The sequence below is a fragment of the Crassostrea angulata genome, chromosome 5 (genome assembly GCF_025612915.1).
Source record: "Crassostrea angulata isolate pt1a10 chromosome 5, ASM2561291v2, whole genome shotgun sequence".
In the NCBI taxonomy this organism is placed as follows: Eukaryota; Metazoa; Mollusca; class Bivalvia; order Ostreida; family Ostreidae; genus Magallana; species Magallana angulata.
This window is the reverse complement of record NC_069115.1, coordinates 27,822,248-27,843,394: the sequence shown is the minus strand read 5'-3', so window position 1 is coordinate 27,843,394 and position 21,147 is coordinate 27,822,248. Positions and strand designations below refer to the sequence as shown.

Sequence of the window (21,147 nt, the reverse complement as noted above, 5' to 3'; positions counted from 1 at the left end):
AAATATTGTAAAACCGGGCATTAGGTAAAGAAAAAAGACTTTTAAGATGGAATTGAGTCATGCAGACATTACAGAATAAAAAATCATATGTAAATGATACTTTTTAGAACAGCCTAGGTGTTAAAAAAAAATGTCCCACACAGCTAGACTCATAAATAGAAATAATTAACACATATCTAAACTCTAGATATAGCTGACTATGTGAACAAAGTTTTATAAATAGACAAAAGGACATAAAAAGAGAAAACACCAATAATAAATTAACACTAAATAATGAAGCAAGATTATCATCAGTAACACAAAGAAAACAAAACTGGAAAAAAATCAACAGTGACTAGTTTGTTTGCTCTTCTCTACATTGTTTGAATATATTAGCAACAATAATTCATTTGAAAAACAATAAAGACGTTATATACTAGTAAAAATGTGTTTATGTAATTTCTACAGCCTTTTGATGCATAGATATACCTGTATTTTGTAAATCTGCTAAAGGATTACAACATTGTCAGCTCAATGACAGATATAGTAATGGTGCCCACAACTTTCAAAAATGTATTTTGTTAAATTGATATTTCTCCATTTAAAACCAGCTTCCTGATGCATGTAATCTACATTATTTGTTCCTCAAAACTACATTTTCATTTTTAGTAGGCTCTTGCATGAAAAAATGAACACAAAAAATGTTTGTGAAACACTTATGCCCTCCCTCCCTTGGAAACATCCATGAAGAAAATGAATGGAAACTGCAAATAATTGGAATTTTTCTAAGTCAAAGGGGCATAACTCTGTTGAAAATTGCTCGATTGTAATCAAACTGAAACTTGATATATAAGATAAATATGTATACTAAATTTCATTTCAATATGTGCAACCTCTGCGAAGAAAATGAACAGAAACTGCAAATAAGTGGAATTTTTTTTTTCAGTCCAAGGGGCATAACTCTGTCGAAAATTGCTCGATCAAATATCAAAGTTGACCTAGATTGATAAATCTGTATTCTAAATGTAATTCCCAGACAGACGGACAGTAGCAAAGCAATATTCCCTCCCTTCTTCGGGGGGGGGGGGGGGGGGGGGGGGGGGGGGGGGGGGGGCATTATAATAAAAAGATTTGTAAGTGTTATAGGAAAATGATGTATGAAGATTGACTGATGGTCAACCAGTTTAAACCTTTTTTACCCATTTTTATCACAAACATATGGATTCTTTTTATATTTTAAAAGTCATCCCCAAATGAAAATCTTTGGTAAATTAACATTATGCAAATTTATGTGGCCATCTACTGCAAAAGTTTTTACTACAATCTAGATAATGATAATTACTCTCCCACAAAAAGGAGATTATCTGTAAAAGACAAGAAATAAAACATACAAAATACAATTCAAAAAAATATATCAAATAATGAAATAAAGGACTTCAGAAGTTATATGGGGGGAAATAAGCAAAAAATATATATCTTCACTAAAACCACTCTAGCACTTTATTAAATTCTGCTTGTTTCATTCAATGAATTCTAAGAGATCGGTTACATTCAACATGTTTTAAGCTCACAGAGAATAAGTGTGACATCTTTTTTTCACATTAAGTCTGATAATAATCCAAATTTTTTGTAAAAACATGCAAAAAATAATTCAAAGTACAAAAAAACAAAAACCAAGAGAATATTAAGCAAGTAAATTAGATTGTGTATTGCCATTCTATATTCAGGGAATAACTTAATTTTCATGCATTTTCTTTTTTTACCTAATACATGTATATTACATGCAGTATCATTTAAGTGCAAAAAAACCAAAATCTTCAATGTTCATCATAATAGCTTCAGTTTCATGCTACTGAATATAAATAATTATTAAAAAGTATCAGAGAGTTCTGCACATATTTCCTTCATTCGACAACTTGCCAACCAAACCTCAAATTTCACCAGATTTAAAAAAAAAATAAAAGTTATTCAATAATGCATGATTGAAGGTCAGGTTTTTTTTTTGCTAAGTGTAAAAAACATTTACTGTTCTGATAGCATGTTTGAAATCCTAATCTAAATACAACTAAGTATAAATAAATAGAGCTCAAACAACATAGGTAAGCAGTATAAAAGGGCAGCAGATTGTAGAATTAAAGATTTCATTGTGGAATTTCTACACTTAAAATACTACTTTAAGTCAACCAAATAATTTTTTTTTCTTCTAAATTCTAACAACAAAACATCTACCTCTAAAAAAATAAAATTCACAAGAAGTTAATTGTATACACAAAAAAAAAATTGAATTATGGAATGCATGATGATACAAAGAGCATACAATATAATTTTTGTTGTGGGATTTGAAATAAGAATCGAAGCAAAAATAAAAATATTTTTTTATACATGTCTGTATAAAAAAAAAACCCTACAACAATCATATTTGATTGACATACAATATACAGTGATAGTCTCATTTTATGATTCAGAATATCAACTTCTCAAAAATTTGACATGAATATCAATTTTGCTGTTAAGTGTCAAAAATAAGCTCATACCATTGGTGTTGCACATATATAATTTTTAAAAAAAGTAAAAACAACAATTCTGACAAAAGAATTGGTATAACAAATCAACTATTTTAAATCTTGAACTGAGAAGGAAATCAGTTTGATTCCAATAAAGTAAACCAACTTTCACTTGTGTGCAGGAAAATTTCACAATTTACAGAAACACAGCATTGCAAATATTTCTTGCAGTAAACAAGTTTTGGGATTTTTTTTTGGATTTTTTTATTCCTTATATACCAGGTATTTGTTTAAGATTATCAACATTTTAAGGCTCCATTGCAAAAATTAATTAATTGCCAAAAATTAGTTTGTAAATTGTGAAGTAAAGATTGCACACGCTAATAAAATTTGGTTTACAGTATTGTGTACATATTAATTTTCATAAACAGATTAACATAAACAGAAATCATTTAGTGAACTATATTTATCAAATTTTCATTGACAGCAACAGTATATTGCTGGTAAGTATGCAACTGGGTTGGGTAACATTTTTAATTTATTGTGTACATTTTGACTGATTATCAAATAAAAACTTATGCCATAAGAAACCTTTATATATAATGCAGTATTCATTTCACATTGAGGTACTACTTTCAGAGGTAGGCCTTTTTTACATCAGATACACTGTAAAAAGCATTTAATTCTCAGATATAATTTTTTATCATCTCAATATACCGGTAAATATCTATTTTGTTCTTTCAAATATCATCTATGGAGATGGAGAGTTTTTAAAAAAATGAAAACATTTTCATCTCATATAATACAGACATGAATTATAATGACATTTACAGCAAAACAATAACAGCATTATGTTGCACTAATTGTCAGAGTTAAGTAAACTCTTGCTTGAAGCTAAACCAACAACATTGAGGAGAATGCAGCTTTCAAACACACAGATGACCAGGAACTGGATTGTCATCACCAAACTGAGGCTGACAGCACATGTGTACTACACATCAAAGCTTTGCTTCTTTTGTGTATAGAGTCAGATAATATATCCAGATAAATAATATAGGAAATAAAACATTTTCGATCATAAAATTGTGCATTTTTTACTTCGTTTAGGCGCTTTGACTGGTGGACTTTCATTAGCTTGAAACCGCCTGCAAAAAAAATTACACTTGACTTGATCGAAATATCATTGAGCAAATATACAATTGTTATTTATAATTATGATGCCATATATATTTGGGTAGAAGATATACGGTAATGAACATTTATACACAGAAACTTCAAACATGTGTCCTTAATTAATAATTTGATTGAAATTTACAGTTTCCTCCTTAATACAGAATTTAAAATTCAAAGTTCCTATGCAATGCCTTTATTTTTTGCATTGTTCAGCAGAGCCAAGTGTAATTAAAATGTCATCTGAAGTCATTGTATCTGTGACAAACATTCATATGAATTTGCATTATGAATTAAATCAAAATATAGAATTAACGCCATCAAAATACAGAGATCATGCCCTCGGACAATAAAACTGAGACCAAGTCACTTTTGAACTCACACTTTTCAATTGTGTACATATGTTCCTACTTTATAAGTCACAGATTGGGATCAAAAAGCGACTTCATCAAAGTTTTACAGTTCCAGAGCCAGAACTCTTTATCGTAGAAGAGAGTCAGCCTTAACCTTCAAAAAAGCCTTCATTGAAACAGTGGGCTTATACACCCATTTTAAAAAGACCTTGGACTTTCGGTACAACGTAGCTATCATTTCTTGCATCAAAACAAGATAAAAATGACACTAGTTTCAAGCAAAATATGCACCGTTGCATAGTCTTAGCTCGAAAGCCAGACAGATCTTGTTGAATTCAAAGAGCCATAGCTGATTGTCCAGCAATGAAATAGACAGGCCTACGTCACACTGCTGTTTGACATAACTACCCAAAGTCCAAGCTCTCGTTAAAATGGTTCTACATCCTGCCGAACACTGAGCCACTTACCTAATAATTCTAACCAGATCATAGAAAGCTTTGTCTACATTCATCCTGACTTTGGCACTTGCTTCAATATAACTTATCTTCAACTGAGCTGAGAGTTCTTGTCCCTCCTCTCTTGTAACCTGTTAAAAAAATCTTATTAAATATATATGTATTTTCTCAAAATTGCAATTTTTGAAACATCAAAGTATCAATTTTAACTTGTATGCATACATGTATCATTGTTTTCGTAAGGCATACTACATATATGTACTAGGGAAATTAACATTACCAAAAAGCTCAATTCTGATAATTCTTGAACATAATACATACAGTAAAACACGGTTATAACAAAGTCACAGGGAGGGGCATTATTACTTTGTTATAAGCGTAATTCGTTATATCCGTCAAGTTTACCACGGGGAATGAAATTCACTTCGCTGTAAGTGTCAATTCATTATAAGCGTGTTCGCTCTAACCTTGTTTTACTGTATAAAGCTAAATGGACTATGATTACTGATAGCTCAAAGAACACGGTACCGGTATTTTTAAGTCTATTTGGTCTTAACTCTCTCAAACTTTGGTTAATATATAATTGTGTTTACATTTGTGCAGTATGCACATGCAAATACATGTAAACATGCATATTTACAATGGTTCAGTTCAACGTTGGCTTTTTAAAAATAAAAACCATAATGGACATATTATTGTCAGATAGATTATATTATATGAGTGTTTTCCTTATTTTTAATAAAAAATTTAGTGTTTTGTGAGTGTTTATTTAAAACATATCTAGTTACTTATGTGTGAAAACTATCTTCAAGTATTTCAACTTGAATATTGAAAACTTCTTGCATAATCACCAGTTCTGTTTTTATTTGGACCCTGTATAACTGTGAATGCATAACTGGTCTACTCAATCAGTTACCTACGTATTCATCTGGACTTTGTATAAATGTAACCTACTGAATCAATAAAAACGAAATTCGGTATTTATCAGGAATCTGTATACTAAATGTAAGCTACTGAATCATTAAGACAAAATTCAGTATTTATCTGGAATCTGTATAAATATAACCTCCTAATTCAATAAGACAAAATTCAGCATCCATTTGGAATCTGTATAAATGTAACCTACCGAATAAATAAGACAAAATTTGGTATTCATCTGGACATGTTAAACTGTTATGTAACTGCATAACTTTAATTATGACTAGTCTGGATTTCTGGTAACTTATCTTAATTAACCAATATAATTTATTATCATATTTGCGTAATCAATTCATTTATGAATGTAAAGTTATTAAGATACAATCAGCACACGTACCATCCTCGAGTGTTCCAGGTCCGCTTTATTCGCCACCAGTATCATGGGGAACTCCTCCCGGTCTTTTACACGGAGAATCTGTTTGTGGAATTTGTAGGCTTCGTTGAAACTGCAACAAGAAGCAAATGTTTGGGGAATGCTTATTTTGATAGTTTTTTTTTTTTTACTGTGGTTTCATCAATATTCGTTGAATACCAATGTTTGTGGATTTCGTTGTAAAGTTTATCCATGAAATAAAATGTTCATTGATCATTGGCCACGAATTTACATATCCTTGAAACTGTTATTTTTGCTTTATCCACAAAAATTGATACCCTTGAATAATAATGAAACCACAGTATTTGAATAGCACATATCTAAATATACCCAACAAACGGCCAACATACCCAGTTCTCATCAGAAATCAACAAAATTTTGCTCCCATGAAAAATTTTATGCTTCAAAAGTATATATATACATGTATGTACATGTATTACTTGACTTTCTTTGACATAATTCTTTAAAAAGTATGTTAAGTCATAATTGGTTCGCATCAAACTACGTACAGTTCAGTCACTGTTTTGACAATAAATACCCATAAAAATATGACGGTATATTCAAGAACAAGAACATTACAAACATGCTTTTGTTGTTGCTAAATAAATCAAAATTACGAAAGTAGTTTTGCAAAATAAAATGGTCAGATCTTCCTCATGCATGCACCAGGGACAGTCACGGCATTCCACCTGGCAATTATATTTGCAATTGTTTCTGCAACATGTGGAAAGAAATCCTTCAGAATTTATTAATATAAACTAAATCTGTACAACCGCAGAGTGACACTATTTCAGACATAAAAGTACAATTGTATTCATGAGAAACATCTTGAAACATCCAAAGTACCACATGGATTTTGAATCGCTCATACTTTTAAACTTCCTCTAAAATAGATACTGTGTCATGGTTTTCATAAGGGCGTTGTTGGTTTTTTATTTTTCAGTTGTTGGAAATGTTGGAAATACATGTATTAAAAATTCCTGTTAAATATCAAAGATGTTCAAATACTGCTAATATTCATGAAATACAATCCACCATCCCCCCCCCCCCCCCCAAAAAAAATTAATTTTTTTAATGGATTAAAATTGAGAGTCTTACAATGGAACAAATAAAATACATATTAAATAATTTGAACGTTGGATCATTGCACTGATATATTTATGAACACCATATTACATCCTTTCATATATATCCTTACATATTATTGTAACCTATTCGACCGATACAACAACTTTCTACAATGCAATTTGATCACATTTGACCTTGACAACAGGACACAATAAGATCATACTTCTTGGTACTACGATATAAATTTAATGCCCCGCCACTGATACATTTTATGTTTTTCCTTCTCTGCGATTATTTTTAAAACATATTAAACAGGTCATAGTGACCTCACTTTTTCCTCATGTAAAAGGACCTGTGTTAAAGTTGCATATATATAGCCAAGACTATTGAGTGTACCGGTAGCACCCTTTAACTGCTACAAATCTTACATTTACCGAAAACAACAAGGAAGAATTGATGTGAGATGGCCTTAACCTGTAGCTATAAAAAACGAAAAATAAAAACCCACTGATTTTTTTTTTTATAACTTACAATTGACTTCATTGTTGCTTTGATATTTCAAGGACCAGGCTGAGAGAGAGAGAGAGAGAGAGAGAGAGAGAGAGAGAGAGAGAGAGAGAGAGAGAGAGAAAGAGAGAGAGAGAGAGAGAGAGAGAGAGAGAGAACTTATAATTATGTAGCAGCTTTTCTCAGCCTTGAAACAGAGTACTAAGTACTTAATCTGAAACCATTATTTCACTACTGGGCTCCCTATTTCACTCTGTCCTTGTAGTGCTACATGTGCAAGCATAAGTCCTACAGGCACTTAGTACAAGTAGTGGCAAACACTTACACTGGCCTCCACCAAATACACCTACGGTACTAACTAATATCACTGTGGACTGACTGATAAACACACAGACACCCACCTCATTTACTAAAATCTAAAATACAGTGTAAACAGCAATTTATTCAATTAAACCTAACAATAAATCTGTCCCCTTATCATGTTTGCTGATCCATGATGTATATTCAGCATTTGATGAAATACTGGAACATAGACTTTACTTAATCTATTAAAAGTTTTTTTCATGATCCTATGACCAGTTTCCCTTTTTATGCAACCTATGAATTTCAAATACATATATTGTACAGGTACATGCATAGATACATATATATTTACATCTACCGAGTATGATTGCCTCTATTTCGTACGGAAAGTTGTAGTTAATTCATAGCTCTATAGAAACAGCCAGACTGAAATCTACACGCCCAATTCATCGATTGGTCGAAACCTACAGAGACCTAAGAAAAATCAGGGATTGCAGGAAATGATGATGATGTCAGACTCAAATTCCCATAGGAGACAATTTGGCCGTTTCGCTTAGCTAACGTACTGATGTACATTAACAGTAATTTAGTTCATTTAAGTTACTTTTTAGTACAATCAATTTATTAAAAGAAAGATGTAAACATAAACAATAAAAGGATTTATTTGGTGATTCATGCACGTCTTGTGAAGGTAGCGATCATTGCAGAAAAAATTTATATTACCCGTTAACTTTGTATTTTGGTTGTTTTTTTTTTTGCAAGGTGGCCACCTTCATATCCCACTGGATCACCAAAGAAAGCATTTTATTTATTGTTTATAAATACATGCAATAGGTTAGCAGTTCTTTGAAGACGGTTGCATGGGCTAGCTCTGCAATGGCAGAAATACCAAAGTCCTGGTTCCCCCTTTTTTCAATTCCAAGTTCATGAACACTGTACCTCAAGATTAAATAGTCAAGGGTTCTAAACGGTATGAACAGATGAACTAGTCTAAGAAAACTTGGTCAAGAATTAGATATGTCTGATATGAACTAAATTTGCCTTACCAAGCCAGCATAAGGAAATTGGGATAATTTGGTTAATATATGCATTTGTGCTTAAAAGAACCTCTTTAATTTGAAAATTTGAATCATTAATTAAAATGTTTCAAAAAAAATTAATATAATCAATAGTGATTTTTGAGGAAAAAACGAAAAGGAAAAAAATTGGACGAGACTTCACCCAAGGAATACCGGTACTTAACGCTTAACATACTCAATTTTAGAAGTTATTAAGCAACTCTTCAAACTCATAAGTCATAAGTCACAAAAAACTCAACAATATTTTGTTCCTCAGAAACAAAACTGCAAACCATCCCCCCTTCCCCCCCCCCCCCCCCCCCCCGACACAAAAACATGTTCTCTCATGGACCTCTCTCCTTTTATTGTTTTATCATACCTTGCGTACACAAGTACGAACTCCTCCCCTAACCTCATATACTTCTTTGTTTTGTTTACATACCTTGCCCTGTCTGTAACAGAGTACACCAGTAGGAACCCCTCCCCTGATCTCATATATTGCTCCCTCATGGCGCAGAACTCTTCTTGTCCGGCTGTGTCTAAAACTGCAATACAAAAAATGGTAAATTTATGTCATAATACCAAGTTCATTAAGAATTAAAAAATTTCCACAGAGCACAAAAATTTGTTGCTTTTTTTTTTTTTTTTTTAAATATGTCTGTGTGCATTTTTGCAGGGATAGGGTATGGGTTGGATTGGAATGAGATGATAAGTGGTACTATTATACCTTTTTAAAATGTTTTCACTGCGCAATTTTCATAATACATTTCCAGTATTTTCTGTCTGAATTACACTGAATCATTATTTTTTACTCAACAACTAAAAGTCAAAGATCTATAAAGTAGTACAGTAAAACTCGTTTAGTACGAACACGGATGTAGCGAATTTTGGTATATAGCAAAGTTTTTTTTAGTCCCCAGTAAAATTCTTAACAAATCTTTGCAAAATTTTACGGTTATAACGAATTCGGATATAATGAATTTACGGATATAACGAACTGATTTTGAGTCCCATAGAGGTAAATGTTAATGAAATTTAACACCTTTATAACAAATTTCTTTACAGTTAAAAAAAAGTTTGCACTACGAGTTAACAAAATAGTTTGAAATCACAATCGGATTATTAAAGGTATCAAAGTAATGAATTTTTATTTTAAGCCTCCAGTAGCAAAAATTATAGTCTGGTGAAAGAAAACATATATAGTTAATTCGCTATAGATATTATTATGAATTCGTTATATGGATCATATAAAGAATAACTGATATAACGAAGTAATTCCATTGGTCCCTAGGACTTCACTATAACCAAGTTTTACTGTATATGGCAAATATGCATAATATATTTCAGAAGGTTTTTGAGAATGTATCAACAATTTTTTGAGATGGCGGTTGGTGAGTGGAGGGAGGGTTGTTGGAGCCCCGGGAGGGAGTGGAGGGGGAATGTGGTTCACCAAACCAACACCTCCCTAAAGTGTTGGAGTTGGACGGGGGGGGGGTTACAAAGGTCATTGGAGTGCTAAGCACTGTTTATGATAGTACAATGCACATTTTTGACAAAGCATATTAAATGCTTCATGTATGCATTCGAATCGCATTGATATACATGTTTACTTAGCTTTCAATTATTTTCTTTTTAAATTCGAAATCCTTTTTTCATAATTTTTAATTACTGCCTGTTTGGCATGTTTTCAATCCTATTCAACTAGCAAACTCCATATTAATATCCAGCTTGGTAAGCTCATAAATATCTCAAATTCCTTCTCCCTGTGTGTGTGCGTTCATTTTTGAAAATGCAGTTTACATTGCTAGAAAAAAATTGAAAGTGTTTAAGGAAAAGGAAATGTAATATTTGTTCAGCATAAGATAACATTTGTCAAGTGGATACAATGTGGCAGCTAGCGAAAGTATTTTTTCAAATGCTTAGAAGAAGAAAAAAAAAACGATTCTGTTTGAGAACAATTGAGGGCATAAAAATAAATTGAAAGCTTTACATGTATTTAAATGTAAGGTGAAACATAGGTAATCATAGATTACTAAGCTCACCGAGACAGAGCATCACCCTTATGAGACATCACCTACATAAGACCACCTTTATCATTTTATATGAAAATCATACTTTATGATCTTGGATATTCATGGATTCTGTTTTGACAAAATATCGTATATCATCTGATAAAACTTTTTATGATAATCATATGTTCATATGTTAATCAATACAATGATATAAAATTAAATATTGCATCATGTCATATTTATAATATATATCATATAATACAATAAAATACCGTAATAAACAATAATGATATATGATATTGTAACGTATAATATGACATTGTATTGTGTTATACCTTATTGTATTTGATCACATAATACAATATCATAAAATATTATACAATATAGTATTATATTACAATATCATATTACATAATACATCATAACATTGAAACATGATATTATATTGTATAATATAGTATGATATTGTATTGAATGACACTGAAACATATTTGATACATTATATGATATTATATCATATAATACAATATAATTTGATTCCAACATTGTATCTTATCAAATGATACAATATCATGTGATAATATATAAATAGTGCCTGTTTGGGAGGGTAACAGTTGAAATTGACACCCCTCGAAAACCATTGTCAACCGACGCGAAGCGTTGCCAAGTGCGTTGCTAACGCTGAGGGTAATAGTAAATATTATTAACTGCGTTTTAACCAATCAGATTTCAGTATTTAACATGAAAGTATAACAAAGTAAAATATTATAAAATACATTATTATATTATACATATTGTATCATATGACACAATAATATATATTTCAATATCATATAATACAATTTCATGTGATATGATAATATATCATAAAAACCAATATCATATCATACAAAATCGTATGATACAATATCATATAATATTACAATATCATATAATACAATTTCATGTGATATAATTCTATATTACTGAAACCAATATCATATTATACAATATTGTATGATACAATATTATAGAATATACAATATTGTATCATAGGATACAATATAATATTTTGCAATATCTTATGTAATTGTATCATGTGATAAAATAATAAATTAAAAATACAATATAATATTATACAATATTGTATCATAATATACAATACTATACATAACAATATCATGATACAATATCATAAAAAAAAAAAAAGATACAATATTATATAAATAGTGCCTGTTTGGGAGGGTAACAGTTGAAATTGACACCCCGAGAAAACCATTGTCAACCGACGCGAAGCGGAGGATGACAATGGTTTTCGAGGGGTGTCAATTTCAACTGTTATCCTCCCAAACAGGCACTATTTATTTTGTTATACTGAATGTATTTTTAAAAATTTTTAAGAAAATTTTACTGCTTTTATATAGGAATAACGTGAATTCTACAGCGAACCGTACGCGCATAATTTTCGCGCATGTAACATTTTTTAATGTTACCCGTTGCCAAGTGCGTTGCTAACGCTGAGGGTAATAGTAAATATTATTAACTGCGTCTTAACCAATCAGATTTCAGTATTTAACATGAAAGTATAACAACATATCGTATCGTATAACTTTTATAATATAACATATGATATCATATTGTATCATATCAAACTATATTGTTTCATATCATACAAAACTATATCATAGAAATCATGTTATATCATTTATCAACAAACACATCTATCTATCGAGCTGGTTTGAGTGAGGTAGGAGATTTCTTTAGCATCCTTGATAATGGAGATCAGGCTCTGCATCTGAAGCAACCTCTGCATTTAATTTATAATAAAGTTAAATCAACTATGCAACCTATCATCTATAAAACATGTGACCTGTTCCAAACAAGAGGCCCATGGGCCACATCGCTCACCTGAGGAACAATAGGAATGATAAAGTCAGCTTAATGGAGTCATAATACAAACAATCTGGACAATGTACAATAATACATGTAGATCCTGCATTAATAAAATCCATTTTTCCTCCTTGGAACTCGGATAGCCCTGATTGCTGCCAATATTTACTAGAGCAGACTTTAATCACCGCTCCTGCACATATATAGGGACTCAACATTACACAGGGAGGGATGACCACACATACGCAACTCAACAGGTACCAATGTTAACCCAAGCAGGGATAACGCAAGCAGGGATGATCGCACACTTGCGCCAACAGCTCAACCTAACGCAAGCACGGAGTGCCGCACACGCGCGCTAGAAAGGCCAGAACACCAGCAGGGATGACCATACACAAGTGCTCCGCCGCAATCACCACAAGCAGGTATGACCGCACACTTGTATACATGTGCTACAGGGCAGGAATGACCGCACACTCTGTATCATAGGTTAGAAAACACAAAGATTAGATAGAGCAGGGGTGTCCACACACTCAATCTATCCCTACTTGTTCAAGTTTAACCCCAAACAGTCGCTCGTCAAAATACAATAGACACTGTCCCTATACAGGTGCCGGCCTAAAATAATTCATAGTATCTAAAAATTGGAAATCAAAAATAAACAAACTAATCCGGCCTAACCCAAAACTACTTATGCAGAACAACTTATATACATTGAATATTTATTATTGTATAAAAATAATCATCACAATAATTGGTTAACAGTGGATGCATTAATTAAAATAATCAAGAATCAATAAATCAAGGGCAATAACTCAATACAGTAATACAAAAAGATTCTAATGAAAAAATAGCTGCCTGCTTCAATTTTATAGTCATATCACATGTTGAGTATTGCAGTTCTCAAAAAGATCCTTTACAATTGTTTATATATAAGATATTTAGCTGCATCAAACTCTGAACCTTCTTGTGAGGCCAAGGAATTGTCCTGGAGCCAAAGTCTTATTAATTATAAAGAATCATCTTGCTGATTAGTTTCTGAGAAGAAGATTTTTAAAGATCTACTCTATATATTCCTATGTAAAACTTTAACACCCCACCCCCCAATGTGGCCTCACCCTTCCCCCAGGGATCATGATTTTCAAAACTTTGAATCTACACTACCTAAGGATGCTTCCACACAAGTTTCAGCTTTCCTGGCTGATTAGGTCCTGAGAAGAAGATTTTTAAAGATTTACTCTATATATTCATATGTAAAACTTCGACCCCCCATTGTACCCCACCCTACCCCCAGGGATCATGATTTTCACAACTTTGAATCTACACTACCTGAGGATGCTTCCACACAAGTTTCAGCTTTTCTGGCTGATTAGTTTCTGAGAAGATTTTTAAAGATTTACTCTATATATTCCGATGTAAAATTTTAACACCCCCCCCCCAATGTGGCCCCACCCTACCCCCGGGGTTCATGATTTTCACAACTTTGAATCTACACTACCTGAGGATGCTTCCACACAAGTTTCAGCTTTCCTGGCTGATTAGTTTCTGAGAAGAAGATTTTTAAAGATTTACTCTATATATTCCTATGTAAAACTTTGACCCCCCCATTGTGGCCCCACCCTACCCCGGGGGTCATGAATTTCACAACTTTGAATCTACACTAACTGAGGATGCTTCCACACAAGTTTCAGCTTTCCTGGCTTTCTGGTTCTTGAGAAGAAGATTTTTGAAAATTTCTCGAAATTCTTCATTAATTTCTAATTATCTCCCCTTGAAAACGGGTGTGGCCCTTAATTTTCACAACTTTGAATCCCCTTTGCCTAAGGATGATTTGTGCCAAGTTTGGTTGAAATTGGCCTAGTAGTTCTTGAGAAGATGTTGAAAATGTGAAAAGTTTACGGACAGACGGACAGACAGACAGACGGACGGACAGACGGACAGACGGACGACAGACAAAATGTGATCAGAATAGCTCACTTGAGCTTTCAGCTCAGGTGAGCTAAAAACTAAACCTCATCCAGCATCCGAAACCTATGGCTCAGATTCAGCATTCAAGCCCATCAGGTGCATTGGTATCATAAGACGCATCATCCATGCAAGTTTGGTGAAGTTTGGACCAGTAATAACTAAGATATCATCATCAGAGGGCACTAGCAATTAAAACCTTAACTTCCTCCAGCATCCGCAACCTATGGCTCAGATTCAGCATCCATGCCTGTCAGGTGCATCTGTATCATAAGACACACCATCCATTCAAGTTTGGTGAAGTTAGGACCTGTAATAACTAAGATTTATTTTTAGCATCCTTGATAATGGAGATCAAGCTCTGCATCTGAAGCTACCTCTGCAATTCATTCATATTACAGTTAAATCAACTATGCAAGTTTGAAATAGTACTATCATCTATTAAACATGTGACCTGTTCCTAAAAACTTAACTTTATCCAGCATCCGAAACCAGACTCAGCATTCAAGCCTGTCAGGTGCATCAGTATCATAAGACACACCATCCATGGAAGTCTGGTGAAGTAAGGACAAGTAATAACTAAGATATAATCATCAGAGGGCACCTGTTTCAAAAACTTTATTTAACCAGCTCTTAAAACCTTAACCTCCTCCAGCATCCGAAACCTATTGCTCAGATTCAGCATTCAAGCTTGTCAGGTGCATCAGTATCATAAGAGGCACCATCCATACAAGTTTGGTGAAGTTAGGACCAGTAGTAACTAAGATATAATCATCAGAGGGCACCTGCAACAAAAACTTTAACCAGCTCTAAAAACCTTAACCTCTTCCAGCATCCGAAACCTATTGCTCAGATTCAGCATTCAAGCTTGTCAGGTGCATCAGTATCATAAGATGCATCATCCATACAAGTTTGGTGAAGTTAGGACCAGTAGTAACTTAGATATTGCTATCAATGGGCACCCGCAACAAAAACTTTAACCTGCTCCAAAAACCTTAACCTCCTCCAACATCCGAAACCTATAGCTTAGATTCAGCACTCAAGCCTGTCTGGTGCATCAGTATCATAAGGCACACCATCCATGCAAGTTTGGTGAAGTACGGACCAGCAGTAACTTAGATATTGCTATCAAAGGGCACCTGCAACAAAAACTTTAACCTGGTCCAACAACCTTAAACTCCTCCAGCATCTAAAATTTAGGACCCAGATTCAGCATCCAAGTCTTTCAATTCCATAAGTAGGTCCAGATGCATCATCCATGCAAGTTTGGTGAAGATAGGACAAGTAATAGCTTGGATACAGGACCTGCAACAAAAACTTTAACCAGGTCCGGACGCCGACGCCGACGCCACCGCCGACGCCGAGGGTATAGCATAAGCTCTCCTTGACTTCGTCTCGGTGAGCTAAAAATGCATCATGGTCAGAACTGCATGCAGTTTGATTATTTTTATTCTTTAATCTTAGCCATTTTCAAAGACCAAGTTTTCTCATAATGCATTGTTAAAACTTTTTTGAATTTTAAATGGTTCTAAAAATTTGATTAGTTGACAATTTAAAGGCATCTAGAGACATTAATAAATCTTAAATGCTAGAATTGTGAAAACATAATAGCTATAAACGAGGCATAGAGCTCACAAGGAAAATTCTAGATACAAAGAGACCCAGATGAATATGTTACATTGTTTCAAGAACACCCTCTTTTAGGCTAACGGTATCTTTATAATCTGTCATAACAGGAAGCACATTCTTGAAAGACACATATGAATTAAAAATCTACAGAGAGAGGGAGAAAGAGAGAGTTGTTTGCATAATACTCATCACATTCATTTCAAGAGAGAAAGAGATTTGCAGTTCAAAATTTATTCAACATGTATTGTCCCCTTTCCCCCAAAATCACTTCCACTTTTTTTTTTTCAAAAATATTGTGAGTGCATTGAAATATAAACATTTCTTACATTCATTAATGACAAATCTCACTTTTCTTTCACCGTATTTATTCTAAATATACACTAGTAAAATAATTTGCACATTAATGTCTAGGATTTTTTTTCCCCCTCTTCTTTTCCAAGAATGTCAAGCCTGGGGCTTCACAAATGAATGATTAAAACTAAGTTTTGCCAGTAAATAAAAAGGAGGATTTTTTGAAATTAATTTTGATTTAAATAACACAGATGAATAAAAAAAAATATAATGACCCCACCCCTATTTGTTAAATATTCAAAGAATTTTATGGAAAAAAAATATCTATATAAAACATTAATGGAATAACTGAAAGAAATATTGAGGCTGCAATTTTGTTTAAAAGTTGTGGGACATTTTGTGCATGCCACAATCTCAATTTCCACTGCAGCAATATTCAAATTATGGAGGAGAATTTACAACTGTTTACTTAGCTAGTGCCCCTAATGGCCACTTTAACCACAGTCCCCTTTGTTTTGTTTCAGATCTCAAAATCACTTATAACCTACTTAGATTAAATAGAACGTGTACACCACTGACTGACTGCATCAATTTCGCTTTCTAAGTTTAAGTAGCTCTCACCGTATGTATATATAATTATGCATATTTTGCACAGTTAAACTTAGTACACATATTAAAGTTAAAACTTTTTTGCTGCATATTAACATGAAGAATATCATGAGATATTTGGAATTTTAAAAAATAATTAAAAATTCGGTCATTTGTGCATTAATTACTTGGAAAAAAACAACAACCAAACAACCATGACTGGGAAGCAATTCAAAGGAAATTTGGAATGAAGATTAAATTTTAGAGGTGACATGCTGTAAATTACTATAGTTTCACACAGAAGGATGAGGAAGCTAGCCCATTGATATAAAGGTTGTACGCTCCTCCAACCTATTAATACAAAATTTTAAAAATCCTATAGCTTTACATTATATTAAGTACTGTAATCAATAATCAAGATTTTAATTTCCGTTATACAAGGTATATTCTATATACAGTACCTGTGCATTATTGAAATCACACATGATACATAGTTCTAAAGTTTCACTCCCATCCAAAATTTTATTATTTAATTGAATTATTATGATCTCTGAATTTTTTTTTATAACAAGAATTAAAACTTGTAAGCTGGCTCATAGAAGTCTCTGCAATTTTTACCATCAAAACCTACCAATAGTTATTTTTCTCTGACAAAAATATGTATTCCTATATATTTCGTTATGCTCTATTCAACAGTGAAAGGGATTCTAATACTAATTCTATATTAAGTTTATAGCCTTTATACATATGTGTATTGAGTATGCCTGTTTTTAATTGACTTAAATTGACATAAAAACTGACAGGATCTTAAATTTCCTCACACTATATAAACATATGGTAATTGGTAAAGAAATCTGGCAAATATACCTTTTACTTCTGTATTTTTTGTTTGTGTATCTATTTATACAATACACGTACAAGTATATCAATCAAGTAGTTCTATGAAATTTTAAAAACTAGCTGAGAAAATACTTAAGGCAAATTTTTTTTTAACAATGAATTTTTAATTCTTCCTGTCATTGCTTTTTAAATACAATACATTCATGCCATAAAAAAAATAGTTCCTGATTTCCCTTAGACCGTGATGTTCATTTTGTGCAAGCCATTCAGTAAAATTTTTTTTCCCTGACAAAGCCACCTGTTGCTAACTAATCAACGCTGGCTTTCAAAAAAACACATAACTGCAACATTGATGACAAAGTAAAAAAAAAAATAATAATTCTCTCTGCATAGACCTTAGCTTTGATATTAAAAATATTTGTTAAATTTCCATTTAAATAATTTAAACAGTTTACTATACTATGTTCTGTTAAACATTAATTAATCTAATTTTCAATATTTTTAAAGTTCTATTTCTGATCATCCATCTTTTTTAAGGACTCAGATTTGATAAGAATAACAGAATTTATAGTTAATTGGTCCAATGTGTGCATGCAGATAAAAATGCATGTACACATGCATTTATTAAGTTTAATTAAAAAATAAAATTCCATCAAAATGCCCCGACACTTTCTTTACATACAATGAATATGGAATCCGCACTCCAAACACTACAGATAGGAAGCTTACACAATGCAAAGAACAGGAAATGGAGCTCTCAATACCCAAAGCCCTTATGTCATTGTATTTTTGCAATGAGAAAACCCAGCCACACCTATTCTTTGATATATACAAAGCATATTGATGGTGACTTTGTCATTGAGTATGTTGAGTTTTAATTTACACCATTATTACAATTATCTATAAGGCTTTCTTTGTTTGCTGATCGAAGCAGTGCAGTAAATTTATGCATTTCTCTTTCTTTAAAAGGAACTGGGAATACTGTAAGAAATCGTCATCATATCAAAGAAGATTTACAAGTACATACATGTAAATAAATTCATCTAAAATGTTTTTGTTGAATATGAAATTATTCGTTAAAAAATGTAATACATTTATCATTGAAAACAATCAATAGTTTTACATAATTAGCATATACAACTGGATCCCGTCATAGACCCCCCCCTTCCACACCCCCCCTTCCACACACCCCCCCCCCCTTCCACACCATCCCTCTTAACACAGAAATGTTGATATTGATAGCAACAACAGTAAGAGCCAAAAATAGTCAGATTTTTTTTTTTTGAGGGGCCTAGGCCGGTGGGAGTGGGTTTGGGGGTGGGGGGCCTGGGATGGGGGGGGGGGGGGTGACAATAATATCCCCTAATGGATAATTTGTCCCGCATTATGAAAATGTTGAGAGTGGATTGTAGATTGGTGGCAGAGACTAAGTACTAGCTAGCATCACTTACTGTCTAGTCTTGCAACTACTTCATCTATGACGCACTGTTTGGTATAGGAATCTTCTATTGTTGGATCATAGTCTGTTACAAAATATGACTGAAACAAAGAGAATACAACATCAATCTCCCTGGTCAAGAAAAAAAAGTAAACAATTCATATCCATGCATACTATAGAAGTCTCAAGGACAATTCATAAAGATTTAGAAAACATTTGTCTTTGTGCATGTTACAGTGATTTTTCTCAGTTTTTGAAAAGAAACATGTGGCTTTTGAATTGAGAGAAATCAGCTGTGTTGGTATTCCTTTATTCAAAGCTATCAAATTCCAATTAATTTTGCTACTTGAAATGGTATTATCATTACAAAGCATACATCCTGTGCAAATCTTGATATTTTAAAATAAGCCTTATTGTTTGCAGACTTTTCATATTGAAAAAAATGCATATAACCTTTTTTAAAGAATTAAGTGGCCTATAAATATTTTACCTTATTTTATGCTAAGACTATCTGAAGAGTATCTGTCGAGCAAGGCATTAAGGTTGTGATCTCTTTTAATATATACCATTAAATTACATAATATCTATGACTGAATGGGTTCAGGTGGGTTCAGGAAGTCCTATTATCTAATATAATAACTGATATTTTAAGTGATTAAGTTCGCTCAGATACACACTATAGTGTCAACATCCATCATTTATGTAAACTTCCAAGAGTATCAACACATACATTGGTAACTGAAATTAGTTTTGACTCTTTTCCAAACCTACAAGGATTTGCAGCAGCTCTAGAGTTACATATGTACGATAAACAATGTTGCCTAGCTTATAGTGAGATGTCACAGACATTTAATTTGGTAATATATATAAACACGATTAAAATTTGTATTACATAGCAAAAAGATCAGATCATGATTTATAGCTATCATCATGGCTATAAGGAATAAGAATTACTTCACAATAAATGATATTTGCCCTAAGCATGTTTGCCATAACTGTGTTTCACTGTAGCTGTAGTTTATATTCTGACATTGTGTACACACTAATTAAAAATATTTTACATAACCTTAAGTATTTTTTAAAATCATCTAGATTTATTGCTGGGGACATTGAACAAAAAATTGTTTATACTTCCATCATTCATTTTCACACGAATTGACAATTATGCAATAAAAAGTAATGTCACACAGACTAAATCATTGAGAATCATTTCTAAAACATAATATATCCTTGTTTTTAATTAACTTGACACTGTCACTATACGAAATAAAATATGGGCCTTTCTCATAAATTTTTGTTTGCTAGACTTTGACCAATCCAAAAATTGGTCATTTCTCAGTCCTAGCTATACAATGGAATAGAAAGGCACTTGTGAATCACACACTGAATCACCACCCATTTAATGAGGGACACACAAACTTACTCTCAGATAGTATACTGGGACGAGACACACACTTTACCTGTATAAATTGGATTGTGAGTGCACTTTTTCCTACGCCGCCACCACCGACGACAACAAGCCTGTAGCTTTGACTGTAATTATTCGAATCCCTAGACATATTTACTGTGAATGTTTACATGTCAAAATGCAAAATGGCGGAAGTGAATCATTCGGAATACCTCTTTGCTTTTTATTTGCCAAGAGTAATCCGAAAGCTATACAATATTTTTCTGATTGTCGTGCAGAAAAAGATAAATCCCTTTAAACATAAGTTATAGTTTTAAAATTTTGATTTTGACTTATTTTAGCAACAAGAGTTGCAAATT

At 32.6% G+C, this 21,147-nt stretch overlaps 1 protein-coding gene across 1 annotated transcript; it reads right to left on the bottom strand.

Moving 5' to 3' along the window:
• Positions 1 to 2,920: 2,920 nt before the first annotated feature.
• On the bottom strand, positions 2,921 to 20,981 carry LOC128183848 (ras-related protein R-Ras2-like). The gene is made up of 6 exons (XM_052853026.1): positions 20,841 to 20,981; positions 19,394 to 19,481; positions 9,191 to 9,293; positions 5,777 to 5,885; positions 4,474 to 4,592; positions 2,921 to 3,628 (listed from the first exon to the last, which is right to left on the bottom strand). Exons 1-6 carry the CDS (start codon positions 20,937 to 20,939, stop codon positions 3,559 to 3,561), a joined length of 588 nt encoding a protein of 195 aa, XP_052708986.1. The 5' UTR covers positions 20,940 to 20,981; the 3' UTR covers positions 2,921 to 3,558.
• Positions 20,982 to 21,147: the final 166 nt, after the last annotated feature.